This window comes from Natator depressus, chromosome 12, assembly GCF_965152275.1.
Source record: "Natator depressus isolate rNatDep1 chromosome 12, rNatDep2.hap1, whole genome shotgun sequence".
Lineage (NCBI taxonomy): Eukaryota > Metazoa > Chordata > Testudines > Cheloniidae > Natator > Natator depressus.
In genome coordinates, this window is record NC_134245.1 from 2,770,414 (window position 1) to 2,798,089 (window position 27,676).

The 27,676-nt window shown below is 48.3% G+C and overlaps 1 protein-coding gene across 3 annotated transcripts in view; it reads right to left on the reverse strand.

Annotated features, from left to right (window-relative positions):
• The window catches only part of CALB2 (calbindin 2), a 63,703-nt gene that overhangs the window by 11,882 nt on the left and 24,145 nt on the right, over positions 1 to 27,676 (reverse strand). For 2 of the 3 annotated variants that reach the window (XM_074969058.1, XM_074969056.1), the window contains exons 2-4: positions 20,621 to 20,697; positions 15,728 to 15,817; positions 4,589 to 4,669 (exon numbers count right to left, since the gene is read on the reverse strand). In XM_074969058.1, coding sequence (XP_074825159.1) covers positions 4,589 to 4,669; positions 15,728 to 15,817; positions 20,621 to 20,697 — 248 coding nt within the window. The remainder of the gene's footprint in view (positions 1 to 4,588; positions 4,670 to 15,727; positions 15,818 to 20,620; positions 20,698 to 27,676) is intronic. The other variant, XM_074969059.1, reaches the window with a different exon arrangement.

Here is a 27,676-nt window from a genome sequence, read left to right on the forward strand (position 1 = left end):
ATGCCACACATTAGTACAAGTGATCCCCCACTGAAAAAAGTAATAGATTTCGGATAGTGAGAGAGTGATAGGTCTTTGATCTAGAAGACAAAGGTATAAATGCGATCTAATGGCTAGAAGCTGAAGCTAGACCAATTCAGGCAAGAAATAAGGAGAAAATTTAACATTAAGGGTAATTAACCACTGGAACAACTTACCTAGGGCATGATGGATTCTCCATCACTTGAAGTCTTTAAATCTAGATGGGATGTCTTTCTAAAAGATCTACTATAAGTCAAACAGAAGTTATGGGCTCAATGCAGAAATTACTTCATGAGTTCTATGGCCTGTGTTTTACAGGTCAGACTAGATAGTCATAATGGTCCCTTCTGGCCATAGCAGCTTTATGACATACTTGTCGGGAATCCACTGATTTTACTGGGAACTGCATCCACTTAACATCCGGGCTGGATCTGGCCCGATGTACATATGTAGACAGCAGTGAATGTACTGGGACTACCCCTGTCAGCTTTTCCTTTTTAGGTAGCCCCTCTCGTGGCATTGGGAATGGGAATGGGAATAACTAAAGCTATCATGACAACAGACCTACAACATGAGGTCCATTCTCCTAGTGATTTGTGTGTTATCTCAACATCGGCACATCCATCTCAAATACAATAAGAACTACCCCACAACTGCCTGCACTAAACTCAAACGAAACCCAACCTGTTAAGGAGTTTGGCTCACTGAGTGTGAACCTGTTCTGTAGCTGTGGAGGAGACAGACTGTTACCCATGAACAGCAGAGGTGACAAAGAGGGAGGGAAGGGCAGTAGAAATGTGCATTTTTCCCCACACTTGGTTCGCATTTATTGTAAGTTTCTGTCTATCTCAGGTCTAATACAGCATCCTTTACCATGACACCTGAGTCCCCAATTGAAGTCAGGCCCTATAGATCAGGAGTCTGTTTACAGTCTCTCTCTGAGGAGTTGGTTGATCAAAGTATTTTCCTGCTTCCTGTGAAGACACTACCTTGTATCCCCCACACGGTATGTCAGAAGAGATCTCCCTACATGCTTTTCTACTGCCTACTGTAGATTTCCATCACCATCTGGCATGAGGAGAGCACAGCTCCTCATTGGTTTCTTGAGTTTTCTGAAGAGACTGGTTTTTGTCATGAGGGGAATTGGTTTACCAGAGCTGGGTGTACTCAGGTGAAAATAATGTCAAGAGTTCATGCTCATTATTATACTCGATATTGGTGGAGTGGGCTGAATTTAATATTTAATTGAATGTGCTTATTAAGCAATAAATCCACGTGTCTATTAAATGGCAATAGGTAGGCTCCCATTTCATCGAATGGCATCACATTTGCATGTTGTACTCATTTTCCCATAATTGTTTTAAACTCTTGCATAGTGTTGCTGTGCATTGCTAAACTAGCGGCTACATTTCACTAGCTGGTGAAAATTTTCATGTACATATCATATTTATGAAGAACTTTGGAATCTGTTAGACAGAGATGCCATATCACTTTATAACTTGAGAGGGTCTTTTATCCTCTCCTCTTAAAGAACTTTTCAAATATTAACTACTTACACCCAGAAATGTCCCTCTGAAGTAGATAAAGGTCATTTTACCCTCCTCCAAAATGCTGTCACTTCTGTGTGGAACACAGCCGCTGTTCGAGGGCACAAAGTAACACCACACGGTTTAGGACAGAAAGCGAAGAGGAGACCATCCAAATAATACTGGGAGTGAAATGTGCGGAGGCAGAATATAAATATCTAACCTGCAATTTGGGCAAGTCACAGGGACTAACTTCCTTACTCTTCTGAGAAGTGTCGTAAGATCCTTGATGATGACAAGGCTTCTGCACCTCACTTGCAGGTTTGGGCCACATCTCCGATAGCACAGCAGCCATCGACAGCTATGCCTCTGGACATTAATCACCTCCCGCAGCCCAGATCTATCTCCTTGCTCTTCCCTTCCTCTTCAAATTCTTGAAAGAGGCTAAAGAACTGATTTAAAGCACCTGGCAATTTAGAACATTCTCTGGTAAAGTGAATTTCAACAGCACAACACAAGGGAAGTCCTCCTCCCCTTCCACAAGGAAACACATCCCACTAATGAGCAGCACCTGGGTGTCGAGTCCAGATTCCTGGCTAGGACTTGGGAGTGATCAAAAAAGAGAGCTCCTGCCCAAAAACTCCATCCCAGGTTTTAGAGTGTGAGCTGGGCCAGGCCTTTGGAGATTAGGGAGTGTTCATGGATGCCAGTGTTGTGCAGGTCTGATCAGTGAAGCTCCTAGATTGAAGGTGTGCCTTAGTCATTGGGACTTGGGGGTTAGAAACCAGCCAACCTGTCACTCTGGGATGAGGGAGCAGCGATGTTCCCACAGTCCACTTTGTGCTTGTCATAAACTATCTGACTAGCCCAGGTACTTTCAGAGTACCTGTCCCCTTAACAAAGTGCAGTATGACACCAGAATTATGCTGTAGGCTCTTTGTGGCAGGTCCTGTCTGTTTGTACAGCACCTCACTCAATATGGCCCCGATCCTGAACTGCTTAATACAAGCAACAAAAAGGACAAAACTACTGTGTGGATGTGTAGAGCTAAATGCTGCTCCCACTGAAGTCTATGGCAAAATGTCCCTGGACTTGAATGGCATCAAGGTTTGGCCTGTTGTATCCATAGCTATAGCTTGCCTTCAATGGGAGGATAGAATTACAGCTGGCATGTACCTGTCTCTCCTCCAGGTAAAAACATTCAGAGGAAGCCAGCATGGCTGCTGGACAGAGAAACCACTCACCTAGAGAGTGTGGCCGAGGATTTCGCCAGGCTGTATTCATTAGGAATAGCTTGTTACAAGTATGCCAACATTTTTATGGCTGACTTAGAACAACGCTTCCTCAGCTCTTGTCCCCTAATGCCCCTACTCTGCTTGCGATACATTGATGACATCTTCATCATCTGGACCCATGGAAAAGAAGCCCTTGAGGAATTCCACCAGGATTTCAACAATTTCCATCCCACCATCAACCTCAGCCTGGACCAGTCCACACAAGAGATCCACTTCCTGGACACTATGGTGCTAATAAGCGATGGTCACATAAACACCACCCTATACCGGAAACCTACTGACCGCTATTCCTACCTACATGCCTCCAGCTTTCATCCAGACCACATCACACGATCCATTGTCTACAGCCAAGCTCTACGATACAACCGCATTTGCTCCAACCCCTCAGACAGAGACAAACACCTACAAGATCTCTATCAAGCATTCTTACAACTACAATACCCACCTGCTGAAGTGAAGAAACAGATTGACAGAGTCAGAAGAGTACCCAGAAGTCACCTACTACAGGACAGGCCCAACAAAGAAAATAACAGAACACCACTAGCCATCACCTTCAGCCCCCAACTAAAACCTCTCCAATGCATCATCAAGGATCTACAACCTATCCTGAAGGACGACCCATCACTCTCACAGATCGTGGGAGACAGGCCAGTCCTTGCTTACAGACAGGTCCCCAACCTGAAGCAAATACTCACCAGCAACCACACACCATACAACAGAACCACTAACCCAGGAACCTATCCTTGCAACAAAGCCCATTGCCAACTGTGTCCACATATCTATTCAGGGGACACCATCATAGGGCCTAATCACATCAGCCACGCCATCAGGGGCTCGTTCACCTGCACATCTACCAATGTGATATATGCCATCATGTGCCAGCAATGCCCCTCTGCCATGTACACTGGCCAAACTGGACAGTCTCTACGTAAAAGAATAAATGGACACAAATCAGACGTCAAGAATTATAACATTCAAAAACCAGTTGGAGAACACTTCAATCTCTTTTGTCACTCAATTACAGACCTAAAAGTGGCAATTCTTCAACAAAAAAACCTTCAAAAACAGACTCCAACGAGAGACTGCTGAATTGGAATTAATTTGCAAACTGGATACAAATAACTTAGGCTTGAATAGAGACTGGGAGTGGATGTGTCATTACACAAAGTAAAACTATTTCCCCATGTTTATTTCCCCCCCCCCCCCCGCCCACAGTTCCTCACACATTCTTGTCAACTGCTGGAAATGGCCCACCTTGATTATCACTACAAAATGTTCCCCCCCCCCAATCTCCCGCTGGTAATAGCTCACCTTACCTGATCACTCTGGTCACAGTGTGTATGGTAACACGCATTGTTTCATGTTCTCTGTGTATATAAATCTCCCCACTGTATTTTCCACAGTATGCATCCGATGAAGTGAGCTGTAGCTCACGAAAGCTTATGCTCAAATAAATTTGTTAGTCTCTAAGGTGCCACAAGTCCTCCTCTTCTTTTTGTTAGTCAATGCATTCCCCTGGTAAAAGTTCAAATATATTCCCCCGGCCCTGCCTGACTGCCTCATTCTCCCCCCACCCCCAGCCTCCTAACATGCAGGAGAAACATTCTACCTAACTCAACAGAATTAAAGAAATTACAGGCTGAATTCCTTATTCAGCCTTTGATGTCAGTGGAAATTTAGCCTAAGGATGGCTTCAGGAGCTGATTCTGTTAGAATAATAATAATAAAAATCTGCTCTCTACTCACCTCCATGAATTCCGAGCTGGATCCAACATGCTGTCTGAAACACAACAGGAAGTTCTCCTCTGTGGGCAGGATCTGAGCCAGCTGGGGGCGGGAGAGGGACAGCAAAGCCATCAGTGAGCAGAGTAGAAGGTTAGTCACACAACACACACAGAATCCTTGGCCCATCCCACTGGTGCGTGTAGACGGTGACAGAATAGGATTGTGTTCCTTCTTACTGCATCTTTGTAATTCTTGCTACTTTCACAGGCCACTGCCATTTTGTGAGGGAGAGTCAATGCAGCATGTTGCAGAGGAGACACATTGTGCTCTCTCTCTCTCATTGCGAATTTACTTTTGCTCTTAATTGTTTTGCATAACCTAAAATAAGTCACTGAGACTGAAATAATATGGTCGCTCTTTGCGCATGGAAAGAGCACAACAAGTCCCATCTCTATTGTTTGCAATAATTCCCTAGCGTCTCTTCCTGATGAAACACATTAGCAGAGTGCATGTTACATTCCTCTCTAATGGCTAGTCCACTAGGGAATAACAGCCTACTGCCGCTACCAGCTAACAGAGTTAAACTATTAGCTCCAGTGATTGAGGTCTGTGCTTTTGTGTTAAGGTCCTGGCCTTAAATTCTGCTGACAGCTAAGAATGAGGTTTGTTACACTGCAATGCAACACACTTTCTCCATGCATTAATAAGGGAGTTTGAAAGTATTGTGGCTCTTTTTTACTTCCGTGTTTGTTGCACCTGCATCCTTGATGATGCTGAGCCCAGCTCTCAGAATCGTGTTAGGCAGTAAAGTGCTGCCACAGAATGAACTGGGGGCGGCTAGTCACACGAAACACTTTCTATGGCTAATAAATTTGTTAGTCGCTAAGGTGCCACAAGTCCTCCTCATTCCTTTTACTAAACACTTTGTTCTACCTAAAGCTTTTGTAAAAGTGGCTGTTTTACACTTTAATTTTTGGTGATCAAGAAAAGGAGAATTTAAAAGTGGGGCAAAAAAAGTCCTTATATGTACTATTGACACCACCTAGGATTACTGAATGCAAAAGAATCCTAAAAAATCCATTTTCATCATTGACACTGTTTACAATTTGAGCTTTTTTTCCATTTGGACTGGGAAAAGAAGCTAGACAAGTTCACATGTGCACTCCTAGTCAGTTTTAGACAGAAACTGTTTGGGTTTCAAGCACAGGAGGGAACTGTTTACATCCAGATAAAAAACTATTTTTAGTGACATTTTTAAAGGAAAACCCATGAAAACATTAGCAATGGGGTTGGGAACTTTTTAACAAAACCTTACGTTTGAAGATCAAGGCAGTTAGGACCAAAGAGAATTGTTCCAAAGAAGATTAATAATTTGAAAGGACCATAGATAAAACTGAGACCTAAACTTTGTGAGGGTCCTCTGTTTTTCCAGTCAGTTCAGTTCTCCTTGTCTGTCTGCCTTTTGGTGCCCTTTTCACAGCTGTCTTCTTAACTTTGAGTCATTTCTCCCAAGACAGCGTCATTGTCTTAATCAAAGGGCTGGACAACTTTTAATAAGGCCTGGGCAAGCGAGCAGCTGGACAGAATATTTCTTTGGAAGCTCAGGTTGGCAGGAGCCCCCTTTTTATTAGGAAAATAATAAAGTGGAGCTTCCTGGTAAATCGAGAGAGCGGGCAGCAGACCTGCAGGAGACAGAGTGACTGGCTTCCTTGATTTTTTCATTTAGCGGTAACAGCTGAAAGGAACCATGTCCTAGCCACTGAGAACATCCTGGCTATATAGCTGGCTTTGTCATGACAGCAACTCACCAGAGCAATTTCATTCCCTCTGCAGGTAGGGTCAAATTTAGGTCCGGTGTCACTCCACTGACTTCAATAGGGAGGAGTTTGGCCTGACAAGTTCTCAGATACTGTAAAGCTACAAGGATGTAGACTGCGGAGCCAAAGATCTTATAGCCCCCACTGCCCATGGTATATACAAAAAGAACAGGAGGACTTGTGGCACCTTAGAGACTAACCAATTTATTTGAGCATAAGCTTTCGTGAGCTACAGCTCACTTCATCGGATGGTATATACAGTATGCCTGCTCCCCAGTCAGAGTCCTCCCCTCGGAAAGAGAAATGAAGTCTGGTTCTGCAAACCAACAGTGGATTCATGCAAATCCCACCCATTATGGATGTGACTGGCTTCAGCTGAATTGCTGCCATCCTAAGCCCTGCTTGGCTTCTCCTGTGCCCATGAGCAACTGTACATGAGATGCAGTTACATGAATACTGGTAATTCGTTGGTATGGTCAGCAGAACGCACAGTGCGAAGCATGTTGGGATATGACAGAGTCAGGCCAATTACATATTACTGGTCCCTCTGCATGTGCTGGCTCAAACGCAGGGCCCAGGCCTGGGGCCTGACTCATGCGGAGTAGCATTTTGGTCCATGAGTAGTTAATGGTACTAGTCAGTGTGAGTCAGGCTAGCAGGATCCGTGCTGACACAGCAGTGCCTCCTTGATGGTCACAGGGAGGAAGCGGGTGGGAGGCAAAAATGAGAGTGTACACATGCACAAGGGTGGGGAAAGGGATGACGACAGGCGAGTCAGAATCACTGATGGCAAAGTGGGGAAGGGAATGTGAGGAGAGGCAGAGAACAGAAGGTAGAGACTGAAATACATCCTCTGGGAGCTAGTGCCTCATCACTCACAGGAAGGGAGGGCAGAGTACAGAAAAGTGAATCCACCTCTGGGGAAGCAGCCAGCTGGACATGCTGCCCTTATTTTAAAGGGGCATCCTTTCCTTGGTGCCTAGCCTCCTACAGCACAGGGATTTGCCAACATCGTCATAGTGTGTGGACCAGAGCCGGCCCACAACATTTTGGCACCTGAGGCGGGGAGCTCAAATGACGTCCCCATGCCTCCTCGGTTGGGCCAAAACTTTGAAAGGTCTCAATTCTTCCTTCTTCCCGTTCTACTCCTTTCATCGTGCTGCTCTGCTACCGACCCCGATAAAGGAGAACTAACAACTTAAAATGCCTTGTTCAAAAATTTTAAGTAACACTTCACTTTCTAATGCCGGAACAGCAAATGCAACTTTTCTTGTCTGGCATTTTAATCTTTTTGAATAATCAAAGTGGGGCTTTCCGTGCCTTCTTGGTTGCAAAGATTTGAACTGCTTCCTGAAGGTCCACAGTCTGGGCCAGCTCATGCTCTATTGAGATGGTTGCAAGGCCGACCAGCCTCTCCTGTGTCATTGTGGAGCATAGATGTGTTTTTCTTAACTTCAGCTTGGAGAAGCTGCGTTCTCCACTGGCAACTGTTACAGGACGTGTTAGAAGTACGCGCAGAGCAACAAAAGCATTTGGAAAGAGGGTGGTCATCTTATTTGTGCACATATATTCCAGAACAGCCTTTGGAGTTGATCCTGCTGAAATGTATCTTGAAAGGGCTTTCAGTTCATCACCTAAATCACTCGCATCAATATCACGCATGTCATCATGTGTCTCTAGTGCCCTGCATTGCTGCTGTAGGTCTTCTTCAGGTATAGCGAGGGGTTTTGAGCTGCATGAAATGTTCTTCAGCTGACTATTGCATAATCTAGCACCTGGTTAAAGAATTCAGCTTTGAATTGTTGTTTGGGGTCTGTGACAGGGTCAGGCCAGATGGCTACAGGAGAGTAATCCTATTGGGATCCGGGATGCTAAAGGATCCCCCCCCAGCGTAAGAGGGGGATCCACAGGACCTGGACACCAAATAAATCCCAGGGACAACTAATGAAATAACAGGGACAGGAGTGTGTTCAAAGGGTCAAACACAGGGAACCGGATAGGGACATCGAGCAGAGAACCCCAGACAGCACCCACTGCTCCTCAAAGACGTCAAGGGAGTCAGTGGACACTGCCCAGAGGAACTCTGCCTGGATACGTGAATGGACGGAGGATCGGAAATAGGCCCCACAGTCACAGGAGACTCCATCGGCCAACCTCCTCACTCTGGTTTTATAGATGGCCATTTTAGCTAGGGCCAGGAGGAGGTTGACCAGGAGATCCCGTGACTTTGTGGGGCCACGGATAGGGAGTGCATAAATAAGAAGGTGAGGGGAAAAGTGCAACGAAAAACATAACAAAATATTCATGAGGAGCCAGAATAGGGGCTGCAGCCTGGCACACTCCAAATATATGTGTGCCAGGGTTTCCCTCATGCCACAAAAGGGGCAGGTATCCGGGACGGGATGAACCGCGCCAAGTACATGCCCGTGCTCACGGCTCCATGAAGGAGCCGCCAACTGATATCCATGGCGGCCTCGGGACCAAAGTGGAATATAGGCTGGCCCACCGGGGCTCCTCACCCTCCAAAGGTGGCAGGCAGGGGAGGAGGGTGCCAAAGGGGGTGGGCTGGAAGGGGGGGACAATCAGGGGTTAGGGGTCAGTCGCCGACACGGGGTGGAATTCCGGCTCCTCTAGCTGCACTGGGGGAGGGGGGGATACAACAGCATTGGGGGTGCAGTGAAGAGGGTTTAAACTAAAGAGGGGAGTGGCACAAGTGCATGGGAGGGGGCATGGGTGCACGGAGCAAGGGGCTGAGCGGGCCCCACTGTAAACAGCTGCAATCCACAGGGCCCTGGGCTGGAACCTGGAGTAGAGGGTGGGCCTGGGTTCCCTCCAACTCCCTACTTGATACCGGAGGAGTTGAACTGGACTGTGAGTTCCACCAGAGGGGAAGGTCTCTGGCCTGTTCCCCAATCCACTAAGTGGATCAGCAGAGACTGCGGGGATTGTTCTTCTTCCTTTTCCCCATGCTGGCCAGTGATGAGGCCAACTGAGTGAACGGCAGATTTGAGCCACAAAAGTGGCCAAACTGAGGGCTGCTGTGAACCTCTGAGGCAAGAAAATCCGCCAATAAGCACAGGACCCACCAAGGCAGAGGAGGAACTGTGTCACAGGTTTCTTATGGGATTATCCCGTGCCTTGTAATCAAAAAGTCGTCTTCTTTGGTGACTCTTGTATTCTTGAATGGGTGGGGAAATAGCTTCAGTGTGGAGTTCCTCTGCCAACTTCTGCGCACTCTTCAGAGCGTTTTGAAATCCCCCATCTGACCGGTACGACGGTAGGTCTGACTTTGCTTTGTCCAGTTGTTCCATTGCTCCAGATAGATCAAGGTCAACACCTTGGAGTCTCTTGCTTACAACATTTATTTCAAACAGTCTGTCATGCCACAGCACTAAGCCACGCAGAAATGTGAAGTGATGTATGTTTCTGGTGATTCCATTTCCCTCTGCCACTGTTCTCCCACGAACAGTTCCTGTCATAGCATTGTCCTCCATCATGGCAACTGTGGCATCATCTATCTTCCCAATTTGCTGTTTGATAGGCTTTATCGCCTCCCCTCGACTTTCCCATCGTGTGGCACTCAGTGGTTTCAGTGTCAGGGAGGATGTTCCCAGATGTTCTCTAGAAGCTGATGCTGCATCACTGACCACCAAGTTCAATGAATGAGAACTGCATGGGACAAAAAAAGCTCGAGGGTTTAACTCTCGGATCCGTGTCTGCACTCCTGTTCTTTCCTCTCATGTTGGCACCATTATCATAGCCCTGACCTCTCCTGTCAGCTATCGCAATTCCCGTATCTTCCAGCTTTTTAAGAAGCACATTTGTCATACCCGCTCCTGTGGTATCATCAATGTCGATAAATTCTAGAAAATGCTCTGACCGTCACCACTGCCGGGACATTGTCACTAGGTTCTGTTGTTGTTACAAAACGCACCATTAAAGTCATTTGTTCCATATGGCTGATGTCAGGTGGGCCGTCCAGAATAACAGAGTAATATCTTGCTGGCTTCAGATCTGCCACAATCTTCTGCTTGACTTTTGTTGCCAGTAACTGTATCGTCTCATTTTGAATTGTTTTTCCAAGGTAGTGGTGTGTGTACCACGACTTGGGTGGTGACTCTTCTTAGATGCTCCTGGAGTACAGCATCAAACTCAGCCATCAGCTCCGCAATTTTCAGGAAGTTTCCATGGTTTGGCACATACAGCTGATCTGCAGGGCCACGCAGGGCTAGGGTTTGGGTCGCAAGCATTGTCACAACGGCAATGAGCCTTTTCAGAATGTTTTGCCAGTAAAGAGACTGACGCAATCTTCTCTTGACGCTGATCATCCATGGTGGCCTTTAACCTTAGTCTCATCTCCAGCTCCTTCCACCTGTGGAATGCTCTCTGGTGATTTGCTGCCTTCTCATGGCATGCCAGATTTCTAGCCTGATTTTTCCAGTCCTTTGTTCCTGTAGAACCCAATGTGGCTGGAACATTAGACTGGAAGAGTTTGCAACAAAACCAGTATGTAGCATCCTGGGTTTTGAGTACATAAGCCATGGCCTCTCCACTTTGTCACCATTGGGGATTTCACGCCAGTAATGTGTTGGATGGAAACTTCTATTTTCATTGTCTTTGGGGAACATGAAGTTTTTCACTTGCTGTGGCCCATGCAGTACAAGGAAGTCCCTCAGGCTACTGCTCAAGTGGGTCCACAGTCCTGGATCATCTAGACTGAAGGAACTAAACTCAGCAGCAGCTGTTTCTTGCGCCTCCACCACACTCTTCTCTGATCTACACTTTTCTTCAGGACTGTGCATGGCTACATCCACTTGAGATGGAGAAATGGATGCTGCAGCAGCTGCCAGGTCACCTGCACTCTGACTGGAAGATCAGGCATCTCCTCACCACTTACATCCTCACTGGGGCCGGAAGGCTCACCGTGAACATTTGTGTCTATGTATCTCAGGAGAGCTCCTTCCTGCTTAGATAGAAAAGCTTCCTCTGCTTTCTTTCTTTTTCTGAATGCTGCCCCAGGGGGGCGTTTTCTTCTTTCACTCATGGCTGCTGTTCTGTGCCAGCTAGAGTGGCTCTCAACACTGAGTTGAAGGGGAGAAATAAGCAGGCTGGTAGCAGGGCCTGAGTGAGGGAAGAGATCAGCGTCTTAGGGCCTAACTGGCTCCTACTACTCCAGTTGACGGCCTGTTCTCCTCAAGTGGGTTCAGGGAAGCAGCAGGACACAGGAAGCTGCCTGAGAAGCTGGGGTTAATCAGTGCAGGCTCCTGGGGGGCTAGAGAGGGACATAAGAGGCTCCTCCTCCTCTCTTTCCCTGCAGCTCCTGCTGCTTTCTGTTATTCCCGCTCCCCTTTTCTCCTGCCTGCCTGTTCTGTCTCTTGTGCCCTCCTCCCTCCAGCACAGCACTCCCCCATCTCTGTGCATCTCGAGCGGAGAGGATACAGATGCACCAGCAGCAGACACCATTTTCTACACTCTGGGTCCTCGTGGGCCCCCCCCCCCCCACACACACAGAGTCTGGCACCTGAGGCGGCCGCCTCAGTTCACCTCCTGGTAAGGCCAGCCCTGGTGTGGACCACACCATAAGAGGGAGCGTCTCTCTACCACCATCTTCTCTCCCATTCATCACTGTGTGCACCTAACTCCCCTGCTGAACAGCTGCCCTGGGGCAACCACAGTAACGGCTTGTGTAGCCACGTACGTGGGGCAGTCATGGGATTCGAATCTAGGACCTACTGAGCTGAAAGCAGAATGGAAGTGGGGGGCTGGCCCCCCACTGAAACTTAGTGGGTTTTTGGTCAGCTCCCACCCACTATCGAAAGAAAGGGGAAGGGCCAAAGAGAAATCAGGATCGAGAGACTGTCAGTCCCCAGGGCCAATGGGGAGAGGCCGACACTCCGAATCCGCCCAGTTGAAAGGGCAGGTGAGCCAGTGAGGGAGTCAGGAGCCTGGCGTCCTGTCCTCCTTGGGAGGTGGAGCTGCCTGGGTCACAGTAGGGCAGAGCTAAGGAGAGCAGCAGCCTGAGCTGAGCTGAAGGCAGAGCAGCAGCAGCATGGAGTCAAAGCTGGGCTGGGCTGGAGCTGGTGCAGTGCAGACCGGGCGTGCCGACAGGAGCCAGGGCTGAGCTGGGATAGCAGGCATCCGTCATGCCACGAGCAACACCGGAGAAGAGAGTGGTGAGCGGCTGGGGAGAGCAAGGGGGCTATGGGCAGAGGGCCCAGCGAGGGGACACATTGCTAGGCTCAGAGCCGGCTGTGTGTGGTGCCCCCAGGCCCATGGACAGGGGAGGGGGGGGATGTCCTTGTTCCTTTAACCTTTTCCATTTTCCCTTATTTTTCTTAGTTGCTGTTTAGTAAATTGTATTTGGTTTAGTATGAGTAATGATCAGTGGGCTAGGGCTGTGGCTGGTGCAGAGAGAATACCCCTACCCCTTGGCCTATGTGACCATGACAAGACTAGGGTTAAACATCCCAGGAATCCTGGGCCCAGCTTTATTGGGGGTAACAAGCACTCTGCCACATGGGAGCGTGGAAGAACTGTCCTTAAGGTCAGGCAGGTTTCTGGGTAAAGGAAGTGGGAGCGAGGACTCAGGTCTTCTCGCTATCTGATTCCACTGGGGTAGTGCAGAAGCCAGGAAAGGTCCTCACAATAGTGGGACCATTCCCCCACTTGCAATGAGCTTCCACCACTTGAGCTAGAGAAGTCAGCATTCGCAGACTTGTACACCTTTTATGGGACGCAGTGTGGTCTAGCAAACAGAGCACTGAACTGGGAATCAGGAGACCTTGGTTATATTCCCAGCTCTGTCACTGGCCTGGTGGGTGACGTTGCGCAAGTCACTTTGCTGCGTTGTGCCTCTGTTTCCCCATCTGTCAAATGGGGATTATGATGATCAGTGTAAGAGCCTGCTATTATGTAGATCAGCCACTAGAGGGCAACAGGTTGAGATTCCTCACTACCCAGAGTGCAGATCACACTTACCTGGGCAGGCAATATTAGTGCTGAGTGTATTTCTATCTTATTTTAATGCAGTGCAGCAGCTGGAAACACGGAGAAGCCAAATCCGCGTGACCAGCCAACCCCCCACTTGTCACCATGAAGTGCTCTGCAGACCGTAGTCTGGGACTACTGCCTCATTAAAAAATATGCCACACAGTTCTCTCTCATATTTCAACAATCATGCAAAATAGATACAACTTTGACACCTCATCCCAGGTATGAGTTTATACCACTGGCCCTGAAAGATCAGCTTCATCTTTGACCTGACAGTTGATGTAAGAGTTTATAGCCCTTCTCAAACCTTATTCTAGCTACGCCATTTTTATTGTTCCTATCAATGTCTAATCCTTTTCTACATCCCACTAAGTTCTTGGATTTAATAATTTCCTGCAGCCGTGAGAACCAGGCCTCCTGAGTTCAGTTCTTGTCACTCTGATAGAGCAGAAATAGAAATGGTCCAGGAAAAGGCAGCAGAAATGATTAGAAGCCTGTAGAGACTATATGAAGATAAATTAAAAAGATTAAGATGCTTTTCTTTAGAGAGGAGACGAATGAGGGGGAATATAAAATAATTACTGGGAGAGAGGAGGGTTCCCATTTATCCAATCTCATAACTTGGGAGCAAAGGGGCAGACAATGAAATGTAAATCGACAACTTCTACAGCTGTTCAATAACTTCTACAGGGAAATTCTGTTTTATGCAATGCATAGTTAGCCAGTGGAACTCCCTGCCACAATATGTTAGTGGGATAGAAGGAGGAATTAAATATGTATATGAATAGTGGGAACATCAGCAGCTGTTACACTAGCTGGGATAACAATCCATAATGAGCATCCGCTCATGCATCAGGACACAAGGTAGCCACATTAGTTGCCAGGGGTTCAGAAGATATTTCTCCCATGGCTATTGGATTCACAGAATCATAGAATATCAGGGTTGGAAGGGACCTCAGGAGGTCATCTAGTCCAACCCCCTGCTCAAAGCAGGACCGATCCCCAACTAAATCATCCCAGCCAGGGCTTTGTCAAGCCTGACCTTAAAAACTTCTAAGGAAAGAGATTCCACCCCCTCCCTAGGTAACCCATTCCAGTGCTTCACCACCCTCCTAGTGAAAAAGTTTTTCCTAATATCCAACTTAAACCTCCCCCACTGCTACTTGAGACCATTACTCCGTGTTCTGCCATCTAGTACCACTGAGAACAGTCTAGATCCATCCTCTTTGGAACCCCCTTTCAGGTAGCTGAAAGCAGCTATCAAATCCCCCCTCATTCTTCTCTTCCGCAGACTAAACAATCCCAGTTCCCTCAGCCTCTCCTCATAAGTCATGTGTTCCAGTCCCCTCATCATTTTTGTTGCCCTTCACTGGACTCTTTCCAATTTTTCCACTCCTTCTTGTAGTGTGGGGCCCAAAACTGGACACAGTACTCCAGATGAGGCCTCACCAATGTCGAATAGAGGGGAACGATCACGTCCCTCGATGTGCTGGCAATGCCCCTCCTTATACAGCCCAAAATGCCATTGGCCTTCTTGGCAACAAGGGCACACTGCTGACTCATATCCAGCTTCTCGTCCACTGTAACCCCTAGGTCCTTTTCTGCAGAACTGCTGCCGAGCCATTCGGCCCCTAGTCTGTAGCGGTGCATTGGGTTCTTCCGTCCTAAGTGCAGGACTCTGCACTTGTCCCTGTTGCATAGGTGCCAACTTCTCCTGGTGCCAGTGGGTGCTCATGCTCCCCTGCCCTCACCCCAACTCCACCTCTGCCCTTCCCCCATTCCAACCCCTTCCCCAAAGTCCCCACCCCAACTCCGCCCCCTCCCTGCCCCTATTGGACTCCTTCCCCAAATCCCCACCTCTTCCGTGCCTCCTCCCCGAGCACGCCACGTTCCCGCTACTCCCCGCTCCCTCCCACAGCCTGTTACACTGTGAAACAGCTGTTTCGTGGCGGCAAGTGCTGGGAGGAGAAGCAGGGAAGGCGTGCTCATGGGAGGAGGCAGAGGTGAGCTGGGGTGGGGCGGGGAGCTGCATTTTCAAAGGTGCCTAAGGGAATCAGGTGCTCAGATCTCATGGAAATCCAATGGGATCTGGACACCTGACTCCCTGAGGCTGCTTTGACAAGGCAGCCTAACGCAACATGCGGCAGGATTCACACTCCCCACCTCTGGAGTGCAAGAGGATCCATGTGTCCATGCTAGGATCTAATCCCCCAGCACAGGTGGGACATCCTGGTCCCAATGAAGCCAATGACAAGTCTCTCACTGACTTCAGTGGGGCCAGGATTTCCCCCTGAGCACAGTAGTACTGATGAGAGCAGCTTGCGGGTGCGATGCTCGCGCTAGCACCACTCACCTCTGCCATTTCAATTCTGCCATCTGCATTCTTGTCATACTTCTGCATGAACTCCTTCATCTTCTCTGCAAAGTTGCCATTCTTAGAGTCCTGTGAACAAAGCGAGAAGGTTTGTCCCTCTTGCACTCCAGCAGGGCCTCTGTGCCTCCCGCACTGCGTCTGGTCAGTGCGTTGGCTTCGAGCCATGAAATGACGAGAGAGAACAGCAAATGGGAAGGACGCTGCTTGGATGTCGAACAAGCCAGGACATCAGCAAGGAGTCCCTTTCTCTCTTAGCCCAAGGCAGGAGAGCCAACGGAATATCCTACCTCAACGCATTTGGGTTAAATGATTATTGCAATTGTGCCTATGCGCCCCATTGCGCTAGGCACTGTACACACACACACAGACAGACCCTGCCTGGAAGAGTTTACAGTGTAACTAGACAAGAAGAATTAGTCTCATTCCCGGCTAAGAAGCTGAGGCACAGTGAGATTGAGGGAGACTCAGGGAGGCAAGGGCAGAGCTAGGATCTGAATCAGATTTGCTGCACTGAGGCCAGTGCCTTAACCCCGAGAGTACTCCCATCTAATCCAAGAGAGCAGACTGGCAGCTTGCAGGGAACTCTAATCTAAATGAGTTTGAGGTGAGTAACAACCCAGCCTCACATCAAACCAGGAAAGGGAGCTGCCCATGTATCCCTGGCCAGCTAATGCCAGTGTCAGGGTTCCCTCCCCACTCTGAACTCTAGGCAGTTCAGATATGGGGACCTGGATGAAAGACCCCCTAAGCTTATTTCGACCAGTTTAGGTTAAAACTTTCCCAAGGCACAAATTCTTTGCCCTTGGACAGTATGTTGCCACCACCAAGTGATTTAACAAAGAATCAGGGAAAGGACCACTTGGAGTTCCTATTCCCCCAAAATATCCCCCCAAACCGCTTCACCCCCTTCCCTGGGAAGGCTTGAGAATAATATCCTAACCAATTGGTTACAAAGTGATCACAGACCCAAACTCCTGGGTCTTAGGACAATAGAGAAATCAGTCAGGTTCTTAAAAGAAGGATTTTATTTAAAAATAAAAATCACCTCTGTAAAATCAGGATGGAAAATAACTTTACAGCGTAACACAAGATTCAAAAACACAGCACAACTTCCTCTTGGCTTAGTTTCAAAGTTACAGAAAACAGGAATAAACCTCCCTCCAGCAAAGGAAAAATTCACAAGCAAAAAACAAAAGATAATCTAACACACCTTGCCTGGCTTTTACTTACAATTTTTGTAATATGAGAGACTTTTAGGATGGTTTATAGGAGAAGGAGTTTTCTGACCTGATGTTTCTCTGCTTCCCAAGAGAACACACAAAAAACAAAAGCCCCCCCCCCCCAGATTTGAAAGTATCTTCTTTCCCCATTGGTCCTTTTGGTCAGGTGCCAACCAGGTTATTTGAACTACTTCACTCCTTACAGGTAAGGAGGAATTCTAGGCTATGCTTAGCTGTATGATTATGACAGCCAGCTTTACAGATTACTCTGTAAAGGCTGCAAACCCTTACTAGTGAGCGTAACACTCACTACCCAGAGCAGTCCTTTTAATGGCATTGGGGATCCTCTGGGCGGGGAGAGGTTGCAGGGTCAGGTTTTATTAATATAACTTTTGCTAAGGCAACTCTGTCTAAAGCTCCTGTTGACTCCAACGTTAACTCAACATTGCCAACTCTTGTGATTTATTGTGAGGCTCACACTATTTGGTGTTTTCTCGTCAAGCCCCAGCTCCTGGAGTCATGTGATAATAGGAGAATTGCAGCTTGCATTTAAAAAAAAGTAGGATTTGAGCCCTTGGGTGTGTGGAGAAAAGCTGGAAAATGTGACCCCTCTAAAGGCTCCAACGACAAATATAAAGACCCCAGATCTATTATTTTTGTGACTGGGGGGGCGCTGGCCTGTGATTTTTGCGGGGTTGGCAATGTTGTTAATGACTCAAAAATGGCAAAGTAGATTTTGCAGAAACTTTCCTCAACAAACATCACCTTGGGGCTGAGACCAAGCCTGGAGGGCCAGATACTGGAGACACTTATGACATGGGCAAGCAGAATATTGTGTGTACCAGGGGAGAAAGACAATCAAACTACCCACATCCAGCTCTACTCAGATTGCAAGTCATAGGAGCTGGAAAACAATAACCCAGCCTTTCCCCAAGCAGCAGATTGGAGTTTAATGGTCACCCTCTTTTCAGAACTCTCTTCCTTAGTTGGCTTGTCATTTACTCTCTGAAAACAAGAGAAAAGATCACGAGTTATGAGGCTTTGTTGCTAGAGCGTCTCAGCCATTAGAAGAGACCAAATTAGATGCTAAACAACTGCTCAGCAGAGGAAGTGCAGTCCAGTGGTTAGAGGAGCGGGAACTAGGTGCTAGTGCTCCTGAATACTGTTCCTGATTCAGCCACTGACTTGCTCTGTGGCCTTAAGCAAGTCTCTTCACCTTCCTTGTGCCTCAGTTTCCCTATTGTTAAAAATGGGGCTAATCCTATTTCTCTTTTAGGATTGCTGTACAGCTTAATTAATCTCCATACACACAGTGGCTGGAGATCCTCAAATGCCAGGTGCTATTAAAATTGTATTGACTTTTGTTTCGGGCCAGTTCTTCCGTATGTGAATAATTGGATGGGTGGGTCCCTCTTTAAAGCAGCATGGGTTTGCCATGCCTTCTTACCTTCTGGCCTTTGCACAGCCAAAGCAGTAGAAAAGGCCACCTGGGCTAAACCCAAGGAGGCCTTGGTTAGGCAAGGGGTTTTGACTGGCCAGCAGGGGGCAGTGTAATGATTGGGGCTGAGCAGTGTTTGGTCAGCAGGGGATGATGGGCAATGGATCCGCTAAGGAATAGGCACATACACACAATATGTGTCTGTGCTCACGCCATGTCAAATGGCTTGGCCTGTGTGAGCAAACCTTGGCTGATGGGGACCCCAAACTGTGTGGAGGGGACAGCAGCACAAAGGGGAGCTAGTTTGTTGTCCTCTCAGCGCTTACATCCAACCCCCTGTCAAGGGAGCACAGCCCCAGAAGGAAAGAACAATCAAAGCAGCAGTCTGGTTATGCCACAGCCTCTCCGAGGCAGTGAGGCCCTGCTCTCCAAGGCTGTTTGGAAGAAGTGGAGATCGTGTTTCCAGTGATTCCATAATTTATGCTGTCAGTTCCATCTGCAGCCTTGCATATGCTCCAATGAATATTGCACAGACATCTGCCAGCAGGCTGCCAGGCTCAGTGCCACCTGTGCCAGCCTGATGATCACATGGCAGCGGGCGAGCCTAGTTCGGTCTCACACTGGTGTGAGAAAGGGGGCTGAGCTCGTCTCTGGCTTGCCTTGGCCAGAGAGACGGCACCATGACCCAGAATATGAGGGTGATATTGGGGAGGAGGGGAGCAGAAAATGAGAGGAATAAATGAGGCTCTTTAGGGATCACCCCTTCCACACACCCCCTCCCAAAACCCAACCCTGGATGTTAGGGCTAGAATAAAAGTTTCATAAGGAAGGAGATAAGAGCTGGCTCGGTGGCAGGGCTCTGTGCTGTCACGCAGGACAAGTGGCTTCAGGGTCCAGTCTGGACTAGCAGGGACTGGGCTCACACTGCAGAGCTGGTAGCTAGGGTCTGAAAGTAGCAAATACCCTGAGTTGCTCAGCAGTGGCTCTCTCAGCTGACTGAGGCTTGAATGGATTTCAGCCTGGTTCTTAGCCAGCGAGGCCTGGCGCCTGAACCCACCCCAGATGTTTAAAAATCACAAGTCAGCCCCCTCCAAAATCAGGAGACTGGCTTAGAAATCACGAGTTTTTGGAAAAAATAACCCATTTGGGGTGATTTTTATTTGCCTGCTGATATTGGAACCTTAAGGTTGTCCTCGTGTCACATTCTCAAGCTGCTCTTCGCAAAGCCTGAGGGCTAGAAACGTATTCGTATTGACCATTTTAAAACTGTTCTTTACTAACCACAAGTAGCCACGACCTGAATTTCCAATGTCAACTGCAATATGGCACTGCGAGCTGCTGGGGCCTTAACATCAGTGGTGATGCAGAAGAGTGAGCGACCACCCTGCTCCTTGCAGCACTGCACCTCTAGCTCTATGCTGGGCCAGCGGGGTCAAAAGTGACGCAAAGGGGAGTACACCACCTACGGAACCTTTCACACACACCCCCTTCCGGTAGCTGGGGCACTGGGGCTGCAACAGATTCTCATGTAATCACTCGACTCCAGTAGCTGGGGCTTTAAGTAAAACATCAAATATTGCAAGACACAATAAAGTCACGGGAGTTGGCAACACAGATAGTGCAGCCTACAAACGCATATTTGCAGCAGATGTTTCCAGTGTTTACAGAGAGGCCATAGTTTTTTTAAACCCAACTGTGTAATAATGTGAACATATGGGGGAAATACCCTAACTTCTCAGTACATGGAAATACTTGCCAAGTATAAATTGGTAAGGCACATATTGATTCCTAGCCAAATCCTGCTGACTTTGAAGAGTCAGGACCAAACATCATCAAGAGGTTTAGCTTGGCACCCACACTGGGATTTTAGGTACCCTAGAAGTAGGCCTGAGACACAGAGTTCAGAACCAGACTTTTCCAATGTCCAGGGCTGTTTGGAGGCAGGATTGGGACCCCACGCCAATCTCAAGTCAGACCCAAGCCCCTGAGTCCTTTTGAAATTTGCTTGTCACTACTGGGCATGGTCCCTAAAACTTGCAGGTGATGGGCAGAGATTCCAGCTCCCTGAGAATGGCTCTTCGTTGCAACCCTCATAGGGAATGAGGCAACACTGAGCTGTGCAGGAGACTCAGGTCAGGAGAAGAACAGGAAAGGAGGGAACAAAGAAGAAGAGGAAGAACAGCAGGAAGAGGAAAGGAAATGTATTTTTCTTACCACTCCAGCACCCTTCCTAGCACTTTCCAGCTCCTGGAAGAAGTTTTCCAGCTCCTTGCCTTCAATGTAGCCATTTCCTGCAAGGAAAACAAATATATGGTTAATAGTGGTTGAGCCAGTGATGGGCGTAAGGCAGTGCCGGATTAAGGCCTTTGTGGAGAGGCCCAGCTCCTGGAGTCATGTGATTACATCAGAATTTAAACATTCAGAAAAAAAACCAAAATGAATTTCTAGCCTTTGTGGTTGGAAAAAAAACTTGAAAACATGGCCCAAGTGTAACCAATGCAGTGATGTCTGCCTGAGTCTGCAGAGAGTCTATGACAATTACTTGGAGTGGGGAAACTGCCCCTTGTTTCTCAAAAGGGGGCTATCTCCAAGACCTTTTGCTCCAGGGCAACCCAGCAAATCCGATTTGGCAGAGGGCTGGATGTAACAGGAGGAATAGAATGCAGCTGGCCTAGCCCACATATCTAACTGGTTTCACCGGGCTGCTGAAGTATGTCCGGAATGCCCCCACAACCTACCCCGCTGCTCTTGGTGGAGACAACGGGGCTCCATACCGCTTCTCTTGCCTCTCTGGGAGTGGAGGCCCCCCTGCCACCTCCACTCCCAGCCGGGGCTGGGCCAGGGCACAGGGTTCTGGGGATACAGCCGTGGAGGGCCTGGTACCATAGTGTGCCTGTGGTCCCAGATTGCCTTATTATCCATCCCCAGTCCATCGAACAGGAGGAGCTCTGTGTGTCTATGGAGTTCCCTTGCCACACTTCCCTGACCCCTGAGCAGAGGCAGGAAGGTGGCTCTTCAGCTACTCTCCCTTAAACTCAGCTTGGGAGTCAGTAACTCAGCAGGGGCAGGGAGCAGGCTCAGGAGAGAGCAGCACAGATTCAGGCAGTGTCTCTTCTCTGGATTTCCCTCTGGCATTATTCACTCCTGCGAGGGCAGACTGGTGTTACTGGTGCTCAAGCCTTCCAAAATAGGCCCAGAACTTGGGCCAAAGGGCCGGGGCTTGCTTACAGTATCAGGAGAGAACTGGATATGGGCCCCCGGCACAACATTTGAGATCCAGGTCTGAAGTGTGAGGCTGTTGTAGCCAGGCTCTTGCCTCATTATGGGAAGACAGGCAGAACTCGGATGGACTGGGCCGAAAGCAGACCAATAGACACAGCCGCTGCTAACTGAAAGCATCGCATCTGGTGCACCTCCAGGCAACACTTTGCTCCAACACATGCCTCAGTTTAACCCTCACCCTGTCTCATCCCATCCCCTCCTGCCCATCACACCCCAGTGACAGCTAAAGCCCTGCCACACCCCGTCCCTCTGCCCAGCACACAGCATGTGGGGTGTCACACTTTTGCATCTAACGGCAGGGTTAGAAGGGACAGCAAGGTTCCTCTAGTCCCGGGTTTCAATTCACACTGTGATATGAATATGTTGTGTTTGTACAAAGGATGCCTTGTGAGGTCTCATTTTGTAAGGCTTGATTTGTTGAAGAAGAATATCCTGTTGGATTATGTATGCTACCACTGTGTGCAAAGGTATTGAGGTATTGCTATATGTGATCCTGAAACGTGGTGCGAGGTTGGGAACACCCACAGCCAGCCTTTCCGTTACAACAAAGGGGTAGCCATCAATAGCCAGCTGGTCGTTAATGGCTCATCAACGCACAATCCACTCTTCCAGAGGCTTCTCAGAGACTGCTTGACTCAGAGACAATGGAGACTCAGAGACAATGGAGACTGCTTGAGCAATGGAGACTGCCTGACCCCCATGTCACAGCCAGGACCTTTTTGGCAGCTGGAAGAAGGTATAAAAAGAGAGCCTCTTCCCCGCCCCCACCCAACTCAACACCCGGAAGACGGTCTGGAGGACAAAGACTTTGAACGGGGGGAGTTTGGTCCCAGGCTGGGGGTTCCCAGCCTGTGTATTAAGAAACTGTAACCTGCTTGTACCCTCCGTCAGTTGTTTCGTTCAACTCTTGCTTAGACTAAATGTTTAGGATTTAGAATGCGTTACCTTTTTATTTTCTTCTTTATTTTCTTAACTATCTCTGATCTTTATGCCTACCACTTACAATCACGTCAAATCTCTCTCTGTCGTTAATAAATTTACTTTTAATGTTGGGAAATCTGCTCATGTTACAAAGGCTGACACCGGCCCACTTTCCTTTGACGAAGCGGCGAACTAGGTAATGAACTTACACTGGCCAGGCTCCTGACCAGTGCAAACTAGTACAGTTCTGGGGTGCAAGACTGGGGAGCTGGCGTGGGGGAATTGGCTGGAGCCTCCCCATTGTGGGGTCATGAGTGGCTGCGAGACCATTCATGCAGCTCAGTTGGGTGTGTCCCTGCCGGTGGATGGCTGTGTGAGTGCAGGGCCTGTGAGTATCACAGTGTGAGAGACAGCCCAGGGTGGTGACTTTGGAGGACTCAGTGAGTTCACAGTCCAGGATGCGCCTCGGAGACCCTGCCACACCATGTCAACAACCTGGCAAGATCTCATACAGAGATTTACTAGGTGCCATCCTGCATAGCAAGACCTAGCCTGTCAGCCTCCCAGGTTAGCCTGTCTGGGCCAGCTATAGCAGCAAGGTGACTCAAAGCCTTTCCAGAAGTTCAGATCTATAGCCCTAAGCAGGCCCGTGGGCTGTTGTAACATGCAGCAGTGGGCTAGTCTACTGTTCTATGGTACTTATATGGCCCCCAATACCGTAGCGTCCAAGCACCTCACAGTCTATTACCATATTTATCCACGTAACACCCTGGGACATAGGGAAGTGCTATTATCTCATTTTACAAATGGAGCTAAGTGACTTGCACAAGGTCACATGGGAAGTCTGTGGCACAGCAGTAGGTCTCCTATGTACTATGCTACTGCTCTAACGGCTGAACCATCCATCCCCTCGTATCGAGCAGATAGGTGGCTGGCTGGCTTAGAGAAGCACATGCTAGGGCTGATGTGTGACGTGATTAGTGTCAATGTATGACGGAACCCAGTAGATTTGGAACCTCCTCACCATGTTTGAAAGAATCCCCTCTCTCTCCTGGTCTCCAAGAGCACAAAACAAAAGTCAGGTCTGGAACAAAGGCCCAGGGCTCTCTTACATTGGGTCGATCTGGGGCCTATGTAGCTTTGTTCCAACCCTGGCTCTGTAGTTAATAGTGTGGCAGCATTTCCATTATAAACCCTCATTTCAGGGGTATACAGCTCAGCCCCAAGTGCTCGGTCTGGGCTGTGACTTGCCACACAAGTTGTCAGCCAACCAACCTACTTCTCTCTTCTTACCAATCTGAGGCTATGTCTACACTAAGTTACGCTACTCCAACCATGTGAATAACACAGCTGGAGTGGACACAGCTTAGGTCGACTTACTGCGGGGTCTACCACTTGCCCCTCTCGTTTGGGGTGGAGTACTTGGGTTGGCCGGACAGCGATCTGCGGTCGATTCGGTGGGGCTTCACTAGACCCACTAAATCAACTTCCGGTACATCAGTCGCTGGAGCGTGGATCCGGCTATAGTGTAGACATAGTCTAAGAGCATTAACTGCAGCCCCTTTTGAAACTGCAGGAGAGAGGGGAAAAAGAAAGATGGATCCAATTGAGATCCTTCTTAGAAGTCAGGCTCCAAAAATGGCTTTGTTTTTTTTGTTAAAAAGAGGAAATGTGGGAAGTGAGTCTCCCTCAACTTGATCAGATCATTGCTTCTGCATTGAAATTGGACGTCGGTCAATGCACAACTAGGAAACGAAAATCAGCCACTGACTATGCAGCAGCTTGTCTTCAAAGCTCTTCCCTATGCCGTCTGACGGTGCATCATGGCACCTTGCACGGACATTGCTCTTTCCTAGAGCCTTGAAAGACTGAAGAACCAGAGGAATTATTTTGATCACCACTAAAATGCATCCACGTCAGGTGTGGCATGTGGCAGTCTGTAGCCATTTTACAGTCCATTAAATACAAACCCAGGACATTAAAACAGCAACAAGCCCCTCTACATGGAAACTGGCCAGGCAGAAGGAAACATAACCAAAATCTCCACAACCTGGACTCCCAAGAAGCGGCCACACTGCAACAGCGCCCAAATATCATTCAGAAAGATGGAGTCTGCAGCATGCCCCAAGGGTCAGGCTGGCACTATTTCAGACAGGGAATTTCTACGGGGGGGAGGGAGGAGGGAATTCCTAAGTCAATAGGTGCTCATGGAAAACGCACTGTCAGAAGCGCATACCCTCTTTTCAACCAACTTGGTCACGTCCAACGTTCACAACGGGGGCAGCAGCGTGGCAAAGTTCTAGAGCCTCTCTCACTTCTTAATAATCCCTAGCTCTTATCTAGCACGTTCCAGCTGTAGCTCGCAAAGCACTCTACAAAGGATGTTAGCATCATTATCCTCACAGTGGATGGGGAAACTGAGGCACAGAGAGGGGAAATGACTTGCCTAAGGTCACCCAGCAGGCCAGTGGCAGAGCTGGATAGAACTGAGGTCTCCCGAGTGCCAGTCCAGTGCTCCATCCATTAGATCACCCTGCCTTTGAGATCCCAGACTTCGTAGGTCAACAACACCACCTTGCACTCCACTCAGAAACCAACAAGCAGCCATTGCTGATCATGGATGGTTGGTTCTTGCTCACATGCTAAGGGTCTAACTGATCACCATATATAGGGTCAGGAAAGAGTTTTCCCCTGGGTCAGATTGGCGGTAACCATGGGGGTTTTAACCTTCCTCTGTAGTGTGTGGGTGCAGGTCACTTGCCAGGATTATCTGGGCATATCTCACTTAATTAGTTCTCTGCCCTCGTAGGGGCCTTCTGTTCTCTGCCTGTGGCACATCATAGTCTGGTTTCCTGCGGGCCGTAATACCTTGGTCTCATTTCTTTCGTTGTGTCAGTGTGCAAGTGGCCTGTGCTATACAGGGAGTCAGACTGGATGATCTGGTGCTCCCTTCTGGCCTGGAACTCTATGACTCTATAATGGCAAGTACTCCACGTAGCAAGCTGACTGCTGCATTCTGCATCAGCTTCCACATGGAGTTAAGGTGGCCATGTAGAGCGTCCACACTAGAGGCCATAAAGCAATGGATCAGTTTAGGGAGGCAGGATATAATTCCCCAACCTGGAATTTGTCCAGCACACTGAGACCAGCATCCCAGCCCTGATGATAGGTCCTTGTCCCTTCCCATCTCATCTGAATGCTGAATATTGATTTGGGTGTTACCAGCCCACAGGCTGGAACGGCCCCAGAGATCTGCCTGGGTAAATAGCCCTAAACACCGTTTGGAATTCTTTGCCAACTGATGGAGAGAACATCTATGGATGTAAAAAGCTGCCTTAATTCATATTTATCCAACTTCCAGAAATGGCTCAGGTATCTCTCTCATGAAAGAGTCACAACAAAATTAAATACAACCTCCCACCTGTGATATCGAACAGCGTGTATCCTGATGCTCTACATTACAATCATTCTTTATTAAAAATAAAAAAATTGAAGCCTAGAGTTATAGAAAGCTTTACTATGGTTTCAAACTTGAAACTCGACTCAGGTTTGCCAAAAGATTCTTAAAACTGGGCCAAGATTCCAATAACCCTGGGCTGGTATTAAGTTTTTGGACGGCAACCATGTCCGATCCTCTGGATTCACTCATTTTTAATCCCAACCCAGGCAAAACCTCGGTCTTTATTCCTCTCCAAGAGAGACAATGTCTGGAAGTTGAAGCTAGACAAATTCAGACTGTAACAAAGGTGTATGATTTAGCAGTGAAGTAACTAACCATTGGAGCAATGTACTGAGAGCCATGGTGTCCTGCGTGACCTTGGGGAAGGCCCTTAGCCTCTCTGTGCAATGGGGATAATAATGCTTCCCTGCCTGACACAGGTGTTGTGAAGATAAATACATTAAAGATTGTGACATGCCTTGAGCTGTTCAATGCAAAGTGCTATACAGGAAATAGGTATTTATTAGGATTACGGTGGCTTCTCCATCAGTGGCAATTTTTAAAATCAAGACCAGATGTTTTTCTAAAAGATCTGCTCCAGTTCAAGCAAGTGTTAGTTCAGGGAAGGGCTAAGTGTTCTGCAGGGAGGTCACCGTGGTCCCTTCTGTCCTTAGAATCTATGAGTCGTGCTAGGTGCTGTAAGCACATACAGTGAGAGACAGTCTCTGGCCCACAGCCTAAACAGATACGCGTCGCGGGGAACTGAGGCCTGGAGAGGAGAAGGGTTTTGCCCAAGGTCACACAGCAGGTCAGGGATCATGCCAAGAAACCAGGCAGGGTTGCCAGCTCCACATAGCAGGAAGTCACTGTACAAACCTTGAAAAATGGCTAGATGTTGCTGTTTAAGCACTCAAAAGGAGTCAAAAATGTCACTAAACAAAATGTCCAGAGAATTCAACATCCATCCATCCATCCATCCATCTGTATATGCACCCAGGCGAGTTTAGTCACAAAATCATTGACAAGCAGCTCAGTAATGTTAATAAAATCCATTCCATGCTCTTCTTACTACATTCTGTCGCACACCAAGCCAATGTCATTATGTCTCAGTTGAGCACATCCTTGGAAGGAATCACTTTCTTGGGCTGAGATCACTATAATCTGCAGGCGAGGAAAAGAAGTTTGTGGAGGCGAATTAAATAGTTTGCTAAAGCCAGGCGCACTTTGGTGAGAGCAGCAGATTAGCCAGGGCTTGTTTTTAGCCACGTGCCTCCTTTCTTGCTGCTCTGTAGTAGGTAGCACAGCCTGTGAGGCAGGGAAAGCTGGCTAATGAAGTGGGCAGGGCCGGGGAGGCAGGTTCGCCAGTGAGGAGAGCCGCATGGATGGAAGGTGGGGTGGGATGAGACAGGGCCATGTGCCCCAGTGGGGCAGGGGGCACTGTGCCTCCACGGCTGAAGCCCTTACTACAGGACTGAACGTGGAGTTAGCTTGATTTCGGCTCCCCTTTACTCCTTCCCCTGGCTGGCCTGGGGTTAGCTGCCCAGCTGGGGGGGACTGGGAAGGGGTCCAGCTAGCAGATTTTTGTTTTAAAATCTACTTTCTTGGTTCCCTGCAGCACCGAGCACAGG